This window comes from Elaeis guineensis, chromosome 8 (genome assembly GCF_000442705.2).
Source record: "Elaeis guineensis isolate ETL-2024a chromosome 8, EG11, whole genome shotgun sequence".
Lineage (NCBI taxonomy): Eukaryota > Viridiplantae > Streptophyta > Magnoliopsida > Arecales > Arecaceae > Elaeis > Elaeis guineensis.
The window spans coordinates 136103725-136122443 of record NC_026000.2 but is presented as its reverse complement, the minus strand read 5'-3'; the positions used below and the strand labels follow the sequence as shown (position 1 = coordinate 136122443).

The following is an 18719-nucleotide window of genomic DNA, read 5'->3' as shown; positions in this document are numbered from 1 at the left end:
AGAGAGAAACAAGCTAGAGAGAGAAAATTCTAGAGAGAGAAAGTCCAATTTCAGAGAGAGAAAGTCAGGGTTCAGACAGAAAGAAGAGAGAGAAACTCTCTCTCTCATCAATTTCAATTTTTATTTATTTATTTATTTACTTACTTATATATATAAATATATATATATTTATTATTATTATTATTTTTTTTTTCTTTTCTTTTCTTTTTTCTTCTTTTCTTTTTCTTCTTTTTCCTTCTTTCTCTTTTCTTTTTTTTTCTTCTTTTTTTTCTTTTTCTTCTTTTTCTTCTTTTTCTTCTTTTCTTCTTTTTCTTTCCTTTTCTTTTTCTCTTTTTCCTCCTTTCTCTTTTCTTTTTCTTCTTTTTTCTTTTTCTTCTTTTTCTTGGTTCTTCCCGTGCCGGAACAGGGGACGATAGTCCTCCGGCCTTGACCGGCCGTTCGGGCCATGGCCGCCGCGGCGGAGGCCGGCGGCCGACGGGGGCCACCCCCCGATCACGGAGGAGCATGGCCGGCGATCAATTCCGATCGCCGGCGCCGGAAAATCCAAAGAAAAAGCTCAAAAACAGGGTCTCTTTTCCGTTCGAAAATTGGCGACTCTCGTCGCCGGCAGCCGCGCACAGGAGCATGGGAGGAAGGAGAAGAAGGAGGGAAAGAAGAAGGAGACTCACCTCAGCCTCCGGAGACCTCGTCGGCGGCAAACACGGCGAGAAATCAAACGGTGTCCGCGGCCTTCGATCGAGAAAAACGGAGAGAAAGAGAGAGGGAGGAGGAAGATGTTGGGTCTCAAGGGAGAGGGGGTCTTTTTATAGGGGATCCTAGGACTCCGAGGGGTCCTAGGAGTTCGATTTTGCCTGGGTTTAGCCGGAGAAGAAGACTCCTATCGGGAGTCTTCTTCCCGGTTTTGCATACTCTGTTTTTTTTTTTTTTTTTTTTTTTTTGTTTTGGGCTATATGCAAACAACATAGTGGGATAACACAAAATGAAGGTGATGGAAGACAAATAATATGCACATTATTTATATTTTTCTATTAAAAAATCTTCTCCACCAATTATGTCAGTGGGAACTTGCATACATACGCACACCTGTATTGCAATGAACACATGAAGTGGATGCTAAAATTAAATTAACAAAAAAATTTTTAAAATTAGAGAATCAAATATATAGATTAGATATAGAGTATCAACATCTTTATTTGTTTTAAATTTAAAACAAGCCTCAAGGCTGAGTCAAAAGAAATAAATACAGACCAACGTGAATTATATATTTAACTTCCTAATCATCTTTTTTTTGGTAGTTCGAAAATAGAATATAAAATGACACCTTCATGTTTCCTTTAATGATATAATATAAACGTCCTATAGCTAAGGCATATCAGAAAGTGTTGGATATCTCCCATTAGTGAGATATATACCATAATAATTTATTATTTTATGAAAATCCATTAATATGACATCTCTAGTTACTCAAGTAGAAGGTGAGTCTTCCTTTTGATGAAAAATAAAACAAAAAAAAAAAAAGAAGATGCCCACTTCTCCATAGTGCCTTGCTAAGAGAAGAAGAAGAAAGAATTCTCTTTGACGGATCTTGACAAGGGTTGGAATAAGGGGAAGAAAAAAGAAATCAAGATATTTGCCATCAAATTTGTGAATTTCATCCATAAATCCAACATTAGTTTAAGCTGTCTCCAAAGATTTTGTGGAAGGAATAAAGTGCATCTCTAAAGATTTTTTAGAATGCATTAAGACTATTATTGGTAAAATTTTTCCATCATTTATTGTTATTCATCTTTCTCTCTGGTGATGTATTATTGTGCAAATCAAGAATATTGACTCTTGATGTGATGATTCTTTGATTTATTTAGAGAAGAACAAACAAGTTGTAATCCTCAAATTTTTGGTAGTAAAATATTTAGGAGAGGGCTTGGTGGCCATGTGATTCTTTTCTTTCATATTAGAATAATTTTTCATGTAAAAAATCTTACGTCTCTTGTATTTATTGAATTGTCTACTTAATTTTTTTGAGATTTATCCTATTATTTACGCATACAGGGAAAAAAAATATATCGCTTCTAAAATTTTAGTAGACATCTTTTCCCAACAAAATGATATCAAGAGCCAGATTGATTCTTTGTATAGTGTGAATATAGATACAAACACTAATCATATGATTATCTTATATGGAAACAATAAGACAACTTGGTTTTTCAAAAAACAATAGGACAACTTGGAGGTCAAGGATAGAAGATCTTTGATTTTGTAAGGATCTGAATGCTCTATTGCAAAGTGATTTGGTGAAACCCGAAAACATGAGTCAAAAAGAATAGAAGAAGCTTCATCAAAAAGTCGTAGATTTGATACAGCAATGGCTTGATCGATAGGCCATAGGTTTGAGATCGCATGAAGGGCATGATGCAGCCTCTTTGGATCAAAGGTATTTTATTTTTTTTTACTTTGCCAATAGTATTAGGATCCAGATAAATAAGTGAGCCATATTATAAAAAAATAGAATTTTGACTTTTCTCTCTACAATTTTTAAAGCTTTAATTTAGGTATCAAAAGTTTTTCCATCAAAATACCTCTGATAAATATGGATTTTCTTTGTAGATATTCTTTGGTGTCGTAGATCTCGATCGGCATCTAGCTCCAACTATGTTAACATCTTTAAGAGTTTTGTGGCAACAAAATTTTTTTAAATTTTTAGAGTCTAATCGTAAGTTATCCAAATTTGAAAAAATATCTCTATAATTTTTTAATAATTTTATATTTTAATGAAAAAAATTAAAATTAAACATGCAAAACCAAACCTAATAATTATATGTATGTGTGTGCATGCGATATATATATATATATATATATATATATATATATATATATATATATATATATATATATATAAATTCTGGAATCCCCATCTCCTAAGTTGCCAAAACATCGACTGCCACATGCATGGGACATTGGGACGCGGCAGAGACGGCGACAGGTGAATTCCTGCTCCAGCCGGACCAGCCCCGAACCCACCATCCCCATCCGGTGCCGGTTCATTACCGGTTCAGGGGAGTCACGTGTAGGTGGAGTAAGGTCACAGGCGGTGATCAGACCTCAATCACCGTTCCGCAAGAAGCTCAGGTTACGAGATCTGTTGCTTCCCCCTTTCCCTCCCCCAGTCTCGAAGGATTAGGGTTAAGGTTCGTTTTTTGAAGTGGCCTCGATTGAAACCTCATCGGGTTCAGGGCGCTCTGGAGCTGCGAATCACCTCCCATTATTCAAACCCTGGTTCTCTTCCTGGTTTTTGATCGCTGTGAGAAACGGCGTTTCAAGAAAGCTAAGTTCTTTCCTCTTTTTCTCTGCAGAATGTTAGGGATTTTAAGCGATTTTCTCATCCGCTTCACTTAGCTTTTGTTATTGGCTCCGTTATTTAAGAAGTTGGGGCTTGCATTTCAATCAAGAAGGAAATCAGGGCTCTGAATCCTGTGGATGAAGTTGAATTGGTGAAGCGGGTGCGAGGAAGAAGAGGAGTTAGGGCTAGAGTTTTCTCTCTTTTCTTTCCCTCAAAAAGGTCGGAGCTTTTATTTCTAGTCGTTTGAATTAGGGTTTTTGTGGCAATCCTGAGGTAGAAGTGGAATGATTTGAGGGACTTTTCTGATGAGCATCTCTCCATGTACATTGTTTCTCTTTGCGACATGAAGTAGGTTCTTTGCTTGGGTTTGTGGGAATCACGGCTACAAACATGGATCATGAGTAAATTAGGGTTTTGGAAGAAGATTTTCAGTCATTATTTGCTTCTGGGAATTCGTGGAGAAACCTAAACTAGTTTTCATGATCTGTGGAGTTTAGTCCTGTTATCTAGTTTCGATTGGTTCCAAGAGTTAATTTAACAAGATGAGTGAGACGAAAGATAGCAGTGAATCATCAGACCAAGAAATGCCGGAACTTTCAGACGACGAGCTGATGGATGAGGAGGCTGAAGATGAGGAATTCTCACCTTTAATTGAGAATCCTATGGGGCAGAACTCTGAGTTTCAAACAGAAGCTTTTGCGGGAGCTTCTCGGGAACCTGCTTCAGTTGAACAGACTGCTAGAAGTGATAGGATACCTCCTGACCTCAAAAATAATGATGAAGATCTTGGTCCAATGATCGGGAAGGACAGTGCCTCAGCTCACATTGAGGCATCTGATATCAGGACTGGCGAGGAGCGTGAGCTGGATAATGTACAATTGGAGAATGGAGGCAGATCTGTTGCAATAGATAATAATGCAGCTCATTCTGAAGAATTTACAGAGGCCTCACTGAAACAGGAAAAGCAATGTGGAGAGTACCCAGCCCACGTGGAGGGTTCAAACCAGTCTTACACTTTTGACTCATTCCTGGATGGTGATGACTCTGGAACAGAGGAAGAACAGGCAGCCTTCATTAAGGAGCTTGAGAATTTTTTCAGGGAGAGGAGCATGGAGTTTAAGCCTCCCAAGTTTTATGGAGAAGGCCTAAATTGCCTCAAGTATGTGCTGGGCCTTTCAATCTTTTTCAGTATTTTTGCTTTGCTGTTACCATGAGCAATATTCAGACACTTTTCTGGACCAGGTTATGGAGGGCAGTGACTAGATTGGGTGGTTATGACCAGGTAAAAGTGATGTTTTGACTGGAATGTGTTCTAGATTTTCGTGGATTGCATGAAATTTTCTTTATCCATAGTAATTAACAGATAAGAGTAGAATCTGGAAGGGCAATGGAATTATGGTTGCCTATTATAGTGTATAAGATCAGAGATCAGTTTTGCAATTACTACAGGGGTTGAAAATTTTAGTAAGTTATTTAGTAGGCTAGAGATGAGCTATCTTGTAGAGAAAATTAAAATCTGGCGGTGTGCTATTCTTGAAGAAATTCCTGTTTTTTCTCAAATCCTCTTTTCATGCCTCTTGTGACTTGGACATCTATAATTCTATATCTTGCTGTATGCCATAAAAGGCTTACTTCTTAATTCTTATTCATGCACTACAATTGTGCACATGGTTAGTATCTTTCATGTAGCTATATGCTTGATATGGATATTTTTAATTTTCTGTAGGTGACGTCGTGCAAGCTGTGGCGTCAGGTGGGAGAGTCTTTCAAGCCCCCTAAGTAAGTTCTTTTTGGATGAATTTGTTTTTGGCTTATGCTGTTATTTTTTTTTAATCTCGCATCTCACATTCATCAGATTAGGATGGTTGAACCAAGATCTAATCTGTAGTTCTGTACCAATCATTTAATATAATAGCAATTTCCTGACCAGTTGAAACCAATTAAGCAGTCAAACCTGGTGCACATCTGCAGATACCTCCTCTCTCTGCCCACATGCATGCCTTGTCTTAAAATTCAACTTACGTAACCCTCTTAAAATTTCCATAAGTAATGCTTACCCTTTTTTGTTTGATCCATCTATGTTTTTTTGATGTAATTATCGAGTAGTTCAGCTAATCAAATAGGTAGCTGGTTAACAAATATCAAGATGGCAGTGCCTTCTTGGAAAATATTTTGTTCATTGGAAAGTTTCATGCTTCATATGAGGTTGTTAAAATGCCTAAACCATAAATGCATCACCTTTGCCAGACAGTCAAACTGTCATAAGCATTCAAATAGGTTGATTAAATTGTCAGGATGCTAAAGAGATCATAAACTACTATCGCCAGCTTTTCTTGCATTTAATAATGGAGAAATGACTGACGTCAAAACAGTTTATCTAGGTGATATTATGACTACAATAATACAATCTGAAAACATGGTGAATATTTGAGTAACAGCAATATTACAAAATATGGTTCAAATAAATATAAGATAGAGATGAAATGCTAATGTATTGCAATACACAATTCCACCAACTTAAATCAAATGGAATTAGGAAACTTAATTACTCAGTTGTTAGGGTTATGCCACTTGTCCATTATGGAGGGAGGCTACGAGAGGACTGTCCTCCAATTACTGTTTTATGAACCACTTGACTACTTGTACAGACATTAGGAACATATGCTTATGAAGTTCAACTTAATAAAAGAATTAAATCTTAGGTATTCTAAGGTTGTAACTTGTCTTGCTAGGGTGGCTACAAGAGAATTGCATCTTAAAATGTTGTGGGTTTGCCTTTTTAGGATATGGTCAAAGTACCACAATCTATAGAATGTATCATTTGGATTCATAACTTTTAATTAATTTCTTGAGTGCTAGTGCTTTTGGAGCTTGGACATTTTATGGCTAGTTGAGGTTTGAGCTCCAGATGTGGGTTGTCTTTTCTAAATCAGTTAGAAGCATGTTTGAGTGGAATTGGGCCTCAATTTAAGTTTCTAAATCTGATATAGGAAAAAAATTGTGCTATGGATGATCATCTTTTCACCAAGGCTTTATTTAAGATGGAAGTAAAAGAAAAATGGAGCAGTATGATTTTTTTGCCATATATTGTTGTAACAAGAGAAAAATGACTTCCTTCTCATGGACTCGATCTTATTCTTTCTTTTAAACTCAAGTAGATCCTCTGTCATCTTTGTTTCAATCTCAATAAGGAGGATTTTTTTTTTTTTTGGACCCATACATCTCTTTGAAAGATAGTCATGGTAGCACGGAAAAGGGAGAAAAAAAGTAGTGGACCCCACTTTTATGTAAGCTTTCCTGGTGGTTGACCCTATAAGATTTTCCTCTATTGGAATAGTCAAACAAGGAAATTCATTATGGGATTGTCTAGTTATATGAGGTGGCTTATACACACAATTTCTAGTAGCAAATTTCTGGATTGTTTAGGGAAATCCTCTATTAATTTATGCACTCAATGGGGAAGGAACAAGTTGTTGTTCAAGGCTGATTTGTAGCTGTCTTATGAATCAATGTTGCACACTTCATCACAGTAGATGTGCAAATTCTTTAGTTCTCTTCATGAATGTCACCCTGCTTCCTTTGTGCTCGCTCTACCAAAATAATTATCATCTGTGGACATGATTCCATAAAAAGAATGCCAAAATGACCGTAGTATTGAAGCTATTGTGGAAATTGACAACTTCAGGTGATACCTATTGGTGATATCATCCATTATATCATATCTATCAATTCTTTTAAGATGCTTAGGTGGTTGAATATTCAGTTGTGAAGATTAGCCATCACCATGTTCTTTGTAATGCCTTTGAAGATCATATTTAGGAGACTGCAATTCTGTAGGATTAGTATGATTTTTTTTTTTTTGTGAAATCCCTGTTAGCCTTGTCATTGTTTTCTTGTGTCATAAAACGTATTTCTTCCAGTGCTCTCTAATGGTTCTGCTTTTTGTTTCATCAAAGCTAGCATCATTGTTAGGACTGATTTCACTCATGTTGCCAGTGAATGATGGTCTACTGTGTGAATACTCTCTTTATCAAGTTTTTAGTTTCCCAAATAATGGTGATTTCTCTGATGCCAGCATTGAGGTTGTGGAACAAAATATTTCAACTATAATGGAGAGAGTGGGCAATCGAAGTTTAGATATTTTGGCAATCACTGCTCAAACAGTAATTTCAGCAAGATGTTTAATTGAAATGCTGTCAAGTCAAATCTCTTTAGTTGTTTGAACCATGGTTTTAAGTACTGGACCATAGTTGTCCAAACTATACTGTGCTGATAGGGAACTTGTATCTGATACACCCACATACAGAGTGTCAGATCAAAGAGTGTACACTGCTGACATTATGTACCGCCTGTACTAGTTGGGTATTACATGGGTACTAAAACTAGTACTTAAAAGTTTGGATTTCTTATTGAGTGGCTGCTGAAAGTTTAGATTCATAATGATATTCCTGATGTTCTTGAGCAGAAATTCAAACTAATAAACTTGGATGAACAATAAACTGAAACTTAAGTATGTTAAGTTTGAGAATACTACATTAAATTGTCTGGAATCCATTTCTTCCATTAATCCAAATCTTCAGGGGCATGACAACACTTGCTAATCATTGACCACTCAAAGAATCTATCTTCATAAATCATAGTAAAAGAAATCTGAAATACTGTTAGATTGTCATTCTCCAATTACAAGAGAAAATATGACATGTTTTTATGAACTCAACCTTCCTAGACTGAACAACTATGTTTTGTCATCTACATCTTAATTTTGCTACAGGAATGATCCTATTTGATCCCTACTCCTTAGAATGAAGTTAGAACAAAAAGAATAAAAAGGTAAAAAAAGAAAAAAATCTTGAGCGGTCCCTGTTACATAGGAGAAATACCTTCTTTGGTGGCCAGCCCCTTGGTCCCTCCCAAGGTTCGCTGTACCGGTATCGGACGGTGTGCCGGTGCCGGTGCCGGACCGGTACGGTGCCGGTGGCCGGTACGGTGCCGGACCGGTACGGTGCCGGTGCCATACCATACCGATACTCGGTACGCCCAAGCGTACCGGTCCGGTATCGTACACTATTTTTTTCGATTTTTATTTTTATTTTTTGGATTTTTGAAGTTAATAATTGATAAATACAACCTCAATATGGCATTATATTACATATTATTGACATATTTGGGTTCAATTTGGAGTTAGGTTGCGGTACAAAGGCTCTTGATCCAAAATTTCAAACATATATTTATTTACATTATATTTCAACTGTATCATCTTAAAACTAAAGAAAAAATATATAAAATATGCATTAAAATCTATCTAAATATTTTAATACAAAGCGCAATAACTGATATACGAACCTTAAGATGTACTCTGCATTTAATTTCTTGTCGAGTGTCTGTGACGCTCGTAGATGTCTGGATCATCAACATAGTCTGAAGAGATATCAGTCCAACCCTCTAGCCAAGCTGCACCGTACTCTCGAATATTCATCATCCCATAAGGTATCCTCTCTGGATTGTAAGACATCTCAGACCTCTCGCTAAAATTCTGACTCTGAGAAGTATCCTCGAGATGATGGTACGGTTGTGGAGGAGTCCATCCAAATATGTCAGTAGTAAAATCTGATCCATAAGATGCTTCAGATTGCATAGGGTAGTAACCACTAGAAGATGATGCCTCGGATGCACCATATGCATATGGATCATAAGGTGGCTATGGATAATAGGATCCATAATGCGAGGATGATCCAGATACATCCATGGACCCTACTTTACGTGCAAGATGGTCCGCAATATATATATATATATATATAATTAAAATATATGCAAGTATAACAAAATACGATGGTTTAATGATAATTAAAATAATTATATATAATTTTAAAATAATTTTAATAATTATTTTAAAACTTATAAATTCAAAATAAATATGTTATATGTTTCAAATAATATTTTTAAATTAACTAAAATATAACACTATTTTTATATATTTTTTATTTTATAATTAATTTTTTTAATTTAAATAATTAAAAAAATATTTTTTTAATTTCAAATATTTGAAAAAAAATTTGAAATTAGATTTAAGTAGCTTGAATCATTCTAAACATGATTCCCAAACTCTAATTTTTTTTCTAAAATTTAATTTTTTTAATTTTAAATAAATAAATATTTAAAAATATTTAAAAAAATATATAATTAACAAAAATTAATAATTTTGGTATCATCGTGTAGATATTTCAAAGATCTATCACATATAATTAAATCATACTAAAATCATAAGATTTTGGCATGATTTTTTCTTATTTTTATTTTACCTCATTTTTATCCTATTTCTAACAACAAAAATAAAAAAAATATTTACTAACAAAATAACAGATTATCTTACCTCTGGCCAAAAATTAGCCTCTTCTTAAATCACTCCTCCAATTTCATGAAATTTTGCCTTCTTTTCTAATTTTTTGGAGGCCTCAATGATTAAGTTGCCCACGGCCATGGGTATTCTCTGAGAACTCTCAAAGAACACCGAAGGCCTAGTGCTTATTAAAGCACCAGGCTCTCCCCCCCATGTGAAGTGGGCCATGCCCATTTCCCTCCCCCCTCCCTCCCCCCAACCACATGAAAAGGCACCCACCTTCCCCTCCCCCTTCCTTGGGCGGTACGGTTCGATTCACCCCGAATCGGTCCAGAATCGAGCCGTACCGCCCGGTTTCGGGCGGTATGGGCCCGAACCGCACCGAACCGGGCGGTTCGGGGTCCTTTTCCGAAAAACAGGCCCGACCTGGACCGGTAAGGGACCGGTCCAGCTCGGTACGCCCCGTACCGGGCGGTTCGGCCCGGTACGCCCCGTACCGGGCGGTTCGGCCCGGTACGGCGAACCATGGAACTCCCTCCTCTCTTAGGCTTTCTTTGGATACATAATGGAGAAGATAAGAAAGGATGGTAAACAAGGGAAGAAAAGAGAACTTCTGGCATGAGACAAAAGATTTCTCACCCCCTAAACTCTCCACCTTTAGAGAGATTAAAAAAGTGGATTAAGGGAGAAACTTCTTCTCCATTTGTCTGTTTGCCTCTTTTCTTTTTTAATTATCGAAATGGGAGATTTGTACTTTCTCTTCTTAATGAAACAGGGATGTTGACTTTCTCTTGTCTCTATCTCTTCTCTTCTCCTCAGTTCTCTAAATCCAAACAGACATTGGTTAGTGGAATGGTCTTTTGTCTCCACTCTTTGAACCAGATATAGGAGATGCAATCTCCAAGTTTTTGTTGCTATCTTGGAATTATATAAAAAGCCTGCTTTATCTTGTTTTCTTGATCAAGTTTGGAAGGAACTCTATGGCAGCGCAACATGAGAGCGGGGCACAAGGAAGTCGTAGGCCATTGCTTTCCAAATTTTTTTTGTAAGCTGAAATCTTTTTGAGATAAGAATTTGGTGACAGGTCAGTTGACATAGGTACCCTTTTTGAGCCACTGCTCACAATCAGATCATTCACAGGTTTTTCTAATATTGATGGGTCATTTGATTGTTGGACCCATGATGTGGAATTTTGGAATTAATGTGACTCTTCTGATAAAAATTTTGATCATCAAAACCATGATGATGTGATTTTCGACCCAGAGGGTTACATGAAACATGTTTGATGATCCGATTTGAGTCAGCTAAGCCCTTAGCATGCTGTTCATCATAATGATCTTGATCTCCCCCGATCCTAGCTTTATATGGAAATCTTTTGAAGTTCTAGATGTATCTTGTATTAATCTACATTTATTAACTACAGGAACATCTTTCAATGTTATCCTGGATGGAAGAAGCTTCATTCTCATCTAATTGATTACTAGTTACTGACAGCATTCTTTTGTCACTGGAGCTTCATTTTGCTTGACTGTTTTGATGCTAACCTGGAAACATTTTCTATAGTATGCCTTAAAAGGCTGTCCTAACTCTTATCCATTATATCAACTTTATAGATGCATTGAGTCTATGCATTACTTGTATATATGGTACTGATTACTATAATTTCTAGTTTCTATTGCTAAATCTATTAGCTGATTCCTTGATGAAGATCATTATTCATGCAGGACCTGTACTACTGTATCTTGGTCATTTCGAATTTTCTACGAGAAGGTAATCCTTAAACTGGAAGATTACAACTTAAATCTGTAAAATTTTTGTTAAACAAAATACCTTCATCTTTTTTCCTCTCAGTGTGAGATTAAAGTTCAAAATTTGTTTTTGTTAATTATTTTTCATTTACCTTTATTGTACTAAAAGCTGCTCTGTTGTCCATGGATATAATACTTGTTAATTTACAACTGTCTTTTATGTTGGTTTATGATATAACTGGGACTGCAGGTGGATCTGGTCAAAGCTAAAGAAAATGCTAGCACATTGCTTGACCTTGTTTCTTTCTTTCTCTTTCTTTTTTTTTTTTTTGCAATTTCTCCAAGTGAAAGAGTTTTTTCTTGTACATATATAAGAAGAGCAAAAGTTTAAAGGATCAGAAGGCTAATGTCAAATTCATATTCTGTAGTCATCAAGAAATTGCTCAAGGTTTATACCTCCATCCTTCAGTCCTGCTTTAAAGCCCCATACTATGCTTTTCGGCCTTCAGTGAGAACCTTCTCTTCTTTTCTCGAGCAGTTTGAAGCTCTTTTATTGATGATCGTGGAGAATCTTGTAGTAGACATTACAAAAATCTGTCCTTCATGGACATCCACAATCCCTAAGACAGAAATTGAAATACTTCTTATCATGTCTTATGAACATCAAGTACTTATCTTGCATCAGGCGTAGACTATTTCTAGTAGCCGTGGACTCGTGTGGTATGTACCTCATTTACATTGTTACTAATAAATATATCAAGTTTGCTTTTGACCCATGATGATTTCGCCTTCATCAAACTATGCCAATATGAACATGACAAAATGAATGTTTATTTGGTACAATCTCTGATATAATCAAAATTTGAAACTTTTTTCCTTGAATGGTGATGCAAGATTGAATTGCATAACATTCTATAGCTTGAATTTTGCTGATTTACAGTTCTTTAATGGTAGGCTTTATATCGGAATCATTAGGGTTTCTTGAAGTCCAGCACTAGTCAATCAAGGTCATATCATAAGATCTTCGAGTCCATAATTTTAGGGGGTCCAAAGGGAGTTGATTTAATTAAGGTGTTGGTACTGTTCATTACCACCGTAGTATGAATAGTCCGCTACAGTACCCGTGAGCTATTTGGCATCGATAACTAGCTTGTTTTGGTAACTTTTTGAGGGATTTGTTTCCATCTTGTGGGTCAAGCTTGAGTCTTTATAAGGTGGGTCAAGCAAAAGATTTTGATGTTTTTTTTTTCTTAAAAAAAAAAAAAAATTGTAAATGGAATTGAAGATAAGAGACCAGGTTCATCCCTCTTGTTTCCTTTCTCTCTCCTCTCTTCTCCCCTCTCTATTTTCTGCTGCTTATTCCCCTCATCTCTCTCTCAATCTTGTTCAGCTTATTTATTTCATAAATCACCTATTTATTCCTGCATCTTTTGGCTTTGAATAGATTATATTGCTGTCTACAGATTTCTGTGTGCATTGTTTGATTTGATCAGATTACAGATTTATATTTGATTGTCTAAGGGAGCTCTAGATTGTGATTTGGTTCATCTTCTCATTTATAGGACACCCTAAATAGGCATTTCTTTAGCAGTCATTGCCCTAAATTTTTCTTATTGACTATGCTAATCTCAGAACCTGGATAGCAGGCAACAAAATCCTTCATAATCCTATTCCTTCGCCTACAGGTGCATCATTGCATGTAGGCAGCCCTTTGTTGCTGTCCTACATCAACTGGTTGACATGTTGGTTAAATACAACAATTCCATGATATTAAAATTAAAGATAATAAAGTGATTTGGAAAGTTTTAATACTAAATAGCACCTTTTGTTTTAGGCATCATTTTTTATTCCTTCATTACCTCTCTACATCCTTTTTCCCTGAAATTGCAGGCACTTCTTGAGTATGAGAAACACAAAATTCGTATTGGTGATCTCCATGTGCCGATCTCTTCCCTTCCGGAGACTATGGTTTCTGATCACCAGGTGAGTGTTCATTCTGATCTTGCAACTTTAGCTGAATTTTATATCATTTTGCTATGAGACTTTGTGCTCTCTTTTATGTGTTGTTTGTATGAATCAAGGTGCAGTTTAACAAAGATTAAAAACTTATTGTGGTGGAATTTCCACCTGATCCTAGCCTCCTATAATTTTTAAATAACCAAGGCAATTTTGGGACCTTCATGGAACTTGTAAGGCTAATTTGCAAGCTTATGGTTATGTAGGTTGACCTAATTTAGCAAGGTAGCAAACATCCAAGGTTCTCTATATTTATGGAAAAGAAAAGAAACTTAGGGATATAAGTAATTGCGCTAAGGCAAAAGTTGTAGGCAAAAGAGCCCACAACCTGATAGGAATGGTATAGTTATCATGTCATCCTCATGGTGAGCTAATCTGTTTGAACTTAGTCTCGCAAATTCTTTTTTCATTTCCTTTATAGACATTACCTTTGATAATTCAGCCTGTGCTTCCTGGTATCATTTGCATGTTGCTACTCCTGTTTCCTTTTCTTAATTTATGTTATATAACCAAGTATATGAATTGTTTATCTGAAACATTCTATTAGTGTGATAAGCTGATGTTGTGGTTAAATTTTCACTATTCATGATATGTTTGTATGCCTTCTTATAGATTGATTTGCACTGTGATATGGAATTTTCATTGTAATCTGCTCACTGCTTATTTATTATTTAAACTAAGTTTCTGCTTAGAAGTAGGCAAAATTTTTTTGGTCAGTTATTCTTATGTAGTTCGTCTGCAGGTAGGTGGAAATCAATCATCAGGCTCAGGTAGAGCCCGGAGGGATGCTGCAGCACGTGCTATGCAGGGTTGGCATTCTCAACGCCTACTTGGTAATGGTGAGGTTGGAGACCCGATCATTAAGGTTGGTATCAGGAATCCTGGCCGTTGTTAGGCATACTGATTTAACACTGTTATTCTCTTAGCATACATATTAACACAACTAATTCGTTTTTGTAGGATAAAAGCCCAATGCCTCTTGTGAAGCATGATAAACTTAAAAGTATTGGTTGGACTGCTTTCTTTTAACAATACTACTCTCTATGGTTACTTATTTCTCAAATGTATTTAGGTTTACTAAGGAGGAAGAAAGCATCTAGCCTGGAGCGTGCAGCCAAATTTGCACGTACAAAAGTCATTAGGCCGCAGTTAAGATCCTTTGCTCTTAATTTATCCTGGCCTTTTGTTTTGGTTGCTGTGAGACATGTTCCTTTTTTTGTTGTATGGTTTATTTGCCTCTTTCAACTGGACATAGTGGTAGATTTGAGCTTCCTTATAATCTGAAAATAATGCTTGTTGTTTTGAAATTGCTTGGGGCTTCAATTTCAAAAATTTTTTAGAACTTATGATACTTGTCATCTAGCTGCAAATGGGTCAGAGCTTTGCTTGATTCAGATCTAATCCCCAACTAATCCAGGTCTAACATCTGGATCTAACCCAGACGTCCGGACCACCCATTTTTAAATTGTGTCTTGTAGTGTCAAGTTGTTGATTTTATTTTCAATATCCAACGGGAATATCAGACTAGGTTGTGGGTTTTTTTAGATCCAAATTCAACCACTGATTTTTGGGATTGGATTTGGGTAGGCTGAAGAGGTAAGTTATATGGCAAGTCAAGCTTTAGGTGTCCATGGAGATCTGAGGTATGGGTGATACAAAGAGTCCAGAATGTGGAAAAACAAATTTAGAGAATTATGCATACATTGTTAAAATTCAAAATCTTAAACTCCATCCATCATAGTTTCAAGAAATCCACTCTCAAAAATGGGTTTTGTAATCAGGTAATAGGATCATTGTATTATAATGGATGGAAATCAACGCTTGAATATGCAGTATTTTCTATTTCATTAAAAGGCTATATGTCATGGTTTAAAAATATCATCAAGCTACTGTGCTAATTGACGTAATTGATTTCCTTTAACAAGCAATTTATGTGGGTTGGGTGAAGTTGGGTTAGGGAGCTACCTACCCCATTTGGCCCATGCTTTATTTAGGGTGGGCTAGGTTGAGTGAGTCAAAACAAGGAAGATCCAAGGCCAACCTAATAAGTGTGGTCTAGGTTTCAACGTGCACCATAGTGTCATTTATTGGGTTGGGTTTGATCTTATTGGGTCAAGGTCTGAACTTGAACTACCCAGTTCTTTTGCAACCTTTTTGGTCAAGGTTGTTATAAGTCTAAGTTGCAGTTCTTCTAGTATATAACTAGTTCTGAAAAAGGTTTGGAAAACCTAAATGTGAACATGTAGAAAATGTTTTTGTTGATTCTTTGCTGCCAAAGGGTGTCAATTCTACATTATGTCTAATCATGTCACAATGAAATCTTTACCACTTGATAAAAGAATATTTTCTTAATTTCAAGTTTCCCTTTAACATTTTTAAATTGTGTCAATCTCAATTGTCTTCATTTCTTGTACTCATGTTAATTTACTGAACATTTCCAACAGTGTTGGTTCATGCTGATTTCAGCTGTTAGTTGACGTCATGGTCTGAACTGGCCTAAAAATGGCTTGTAGATGTTAACAAATCTGAAGCTCATACTTTGCTCAAATGTCGAGGTAAACATGTGAATGCCATCAATGTTTGATGATAATGGATGGTGGCTCTAGAAATGTTTATGGAAATAAAAAATTGGAGATTGAACCTTAAAGGGATTTGAGTTATTAGCTTTCATCATTTTGTGGAATCTTCTTTCATAGATCTACATGTTTGTTTTTTTTGTTTCTTGATGGACATAGAGTGGGCAGACAAACCTTTTATATGATGCTCTTTAACATAATCATTTTCCCATTGATGCTTTCCTAATTTTTATTGATTTAATTCCAAATTAATACAAATGACAATTTTGATAAATTGGTAAAAGGAAGAGAAGACTATTTAAAATTTGGCCCGTGTTTGGATTATTGTCAAGGCTTTCCCGAGTTTCTGTTTAATATCTAGGTCTTGGGGAGAGGTACTCAGCACTGCCAACTGCTAGTAGAATATGATGATGCTACAAAAAAAGTTGTATAAAGTAAGTCTGTCAGAAAATGGAAGGATTTAGTATTCTTCCTGGAAAGGTGATTTGTGTCACTAGTATGAAAGCATATATCACTTTATCTTCCTGTGCTTTTATTGGGAAATTGTTGAACCCATGAATATCTCATTATATGGCCGCTATTAGATTTTGTTGATTGCTTTTTCTTAATGATCAAGCAAGATAAATAATAGTGTCAACAATGCATCAGCATGGTTATAGCTTGTACTTGATATCGTTGTAGTGCCAGACATGGACATGCGTATACCTTTTAGGTATTTTTGCTTCCTCTTGTAATAGGATCAAGATTTTGGAAATTTATTGTACTGAGATCAATTTTATCTCCCTAGATTTGACAAATAGTTATGGAGTCAACCCCCTTTCCTTTTTAAATTCTTAGATAACAGACTCCAAGTCTTAAAACTTAGTTTAAATTTATGCTTAAGTAGTCTCCCCAAGATTGTGGATTCAATCTCCTTTTATCTTTCCTTCTCAAATCTGTATTTATATAAGGCCTTTCTCTAGATATAGATTTGCTTTTGATGTAGTTGCAGAGTAAATTGCTAACATCAGATCTCTTGGTGCTTCGAGGATTCCTGATGTCTTGACAAACATACAGGAAATTGCTGTGTCAACCATAACGATTTTTTCTTGCTGGAATCCCAAAACAAGTTACCTCTTTAATTACATCTTTTTGTTTCTTTATCATAATGGTTTTCCTGATGTTTTTCATTTATTGAACTACTATCACTTAGCATTTTAACATCTGGCTCATATATGGTGTTTGGCAGAACGGATTCAATGGTTGTTGATGTTGGGCCTCCTGCTGATTGGGTGAAGATCAATGTCCGGAGGACTGTAAGTTTTTCAAATAAAATATACTGCTGGTTGAAGCTCTTTTGGTATTTGTAAGTTCATACTGTCCAAAGGGAATCAATTTGTGAGGGAATAAACTGACCTTGTACTTACCATATCTGAGATATACTGATTATATGACCTTGCTGAATAACTTTTGTTCAATCGGTGTTCTTTTTGCTTGAAGCTTATATAATTTTGTGCAGAAAGATTGCTTTGAAGTCTATGCTTTAGTTCCTGGACTTCTGCGTGAAGAGGTAAGGACATGTGCCACTCCTTGCTTTGAAACTGAAACTAGTAATGCTTTCTTGCATGGGCATGGAATGATTCTGTTAGATTAATTTCATGCCCATCTGGCTACTTATAGGGGTAGAATATGACTAAGAAAAAAATTACATACTTTTGTTTTTCCTTTTCAATATCGAAGGGGAAATAAGTATGTGAAAAAATATTAGAAATGATATTTTTGTTACTCATTGGCATATTTATTCATGGATGAGCTCAGGTGCATGTTCAATCAGATCCTGCTGGTCGTTTGGTTATATCTGGTGAGCCAGAGCAGCCTGATAATCCGTGGGGTGTCACCCCTTTTAAAAAGGTGATTATAAGTTTTCTTAATGAGACATTCTAATTTTGATCAATTCATATGTTCTCAATAGAATATGACATCATTCACAGGTTATTACATTGCCTTCTCGAATTGATCCACATCAGACATCAGCAGTTGTTACCCTACATGGCCAGTTGTTTGTACGCGCGCCTTTTGAGCAGTCAGATCTATAGTGGTGGGGTTTAGGTTTCTCAGACTAATCTCTCTGTAGTGGCAAATTTGGGGAGCAGTAGCAGAAATTCTGTGTTGATGGTCTACTGGAAACTTCAGGTTCATTCCTTTTGATCCATGCTGTCCTCATACATTTTTCAACCTAAAAAGTCTATATTCCACTGATACAATTTCTCTCCAATGGTGATTTTTGAATTTTATTTTTTATTTTTTTTAACTTATACTAGTTATTGGTTTTTCCAGGCTTGAAGAACTCTCATGCTGCAGAGGTGACTGTTATTGTTTGATATCAAGCAGCATAGCTTGAATACTGGACCTTTGTTTATGTAGCTAGCATATGAGCTGATGTTTGGTACGTTAACAATGGATGTTGGCCCAATATAATTGGGATATGGCTGTTGTTTATGTTTAGGGATTACTAAGCTTGGGTTGGAGAAAATTGAACAAACAGTTGCAACTTAGCGTAAAAGAACACCAACTAGATGTATCTATCTACATGTAAATCTAACTTATGTTAATGCATTGGAATGCTACAGGCTTATCTGTACTTCATATGATCCTTGATGTTGTGCTGCTTCCTTGACGTTGGGTTAATGATCCGCCTCCGTCCTTCCCTTCCCTTTCCTCGCTGT

At 36.0% G+C, this 18719-nt stretch overlaps 1 protein-coding gene across 1 annotated transcript; it reads left to right on the top strand.

Moving 5' to 3' along the window:
* The first annotated feature begins 3163 nt into the window (after positions 1–3163).
* LOC105049383 (AT-rich interactive domain-containing protein 6) lies at positions 3164–18634 on the top strand. Its single transcript, XM_010929007.4, has 13 exons — positions 3164–4496; positions 4580–4619; positions 5064–5116; positions 11399–11444; positions 13313–13405; positions 14181–14303; positions 14399–14441; positions 14511–14586; positions 17243–17309; positions 17513–17563; positions 17812–17904; positions 17985–18186; positions 18331–18634. The coding sequence occupies exons 1-12, from the start codon at positions 3880–3882 to the stop codon at positions 18087–18089; spliced, it is 1407 nt and encodes a 468-aa protein (XP_010927309.1). The 5' UTR covers positions 3164–3879; the 3' UTR covers positions 18090–18186; positions 18331–18634.
* Positions 18635–18719: the final 85 nt, after the last annotated feature.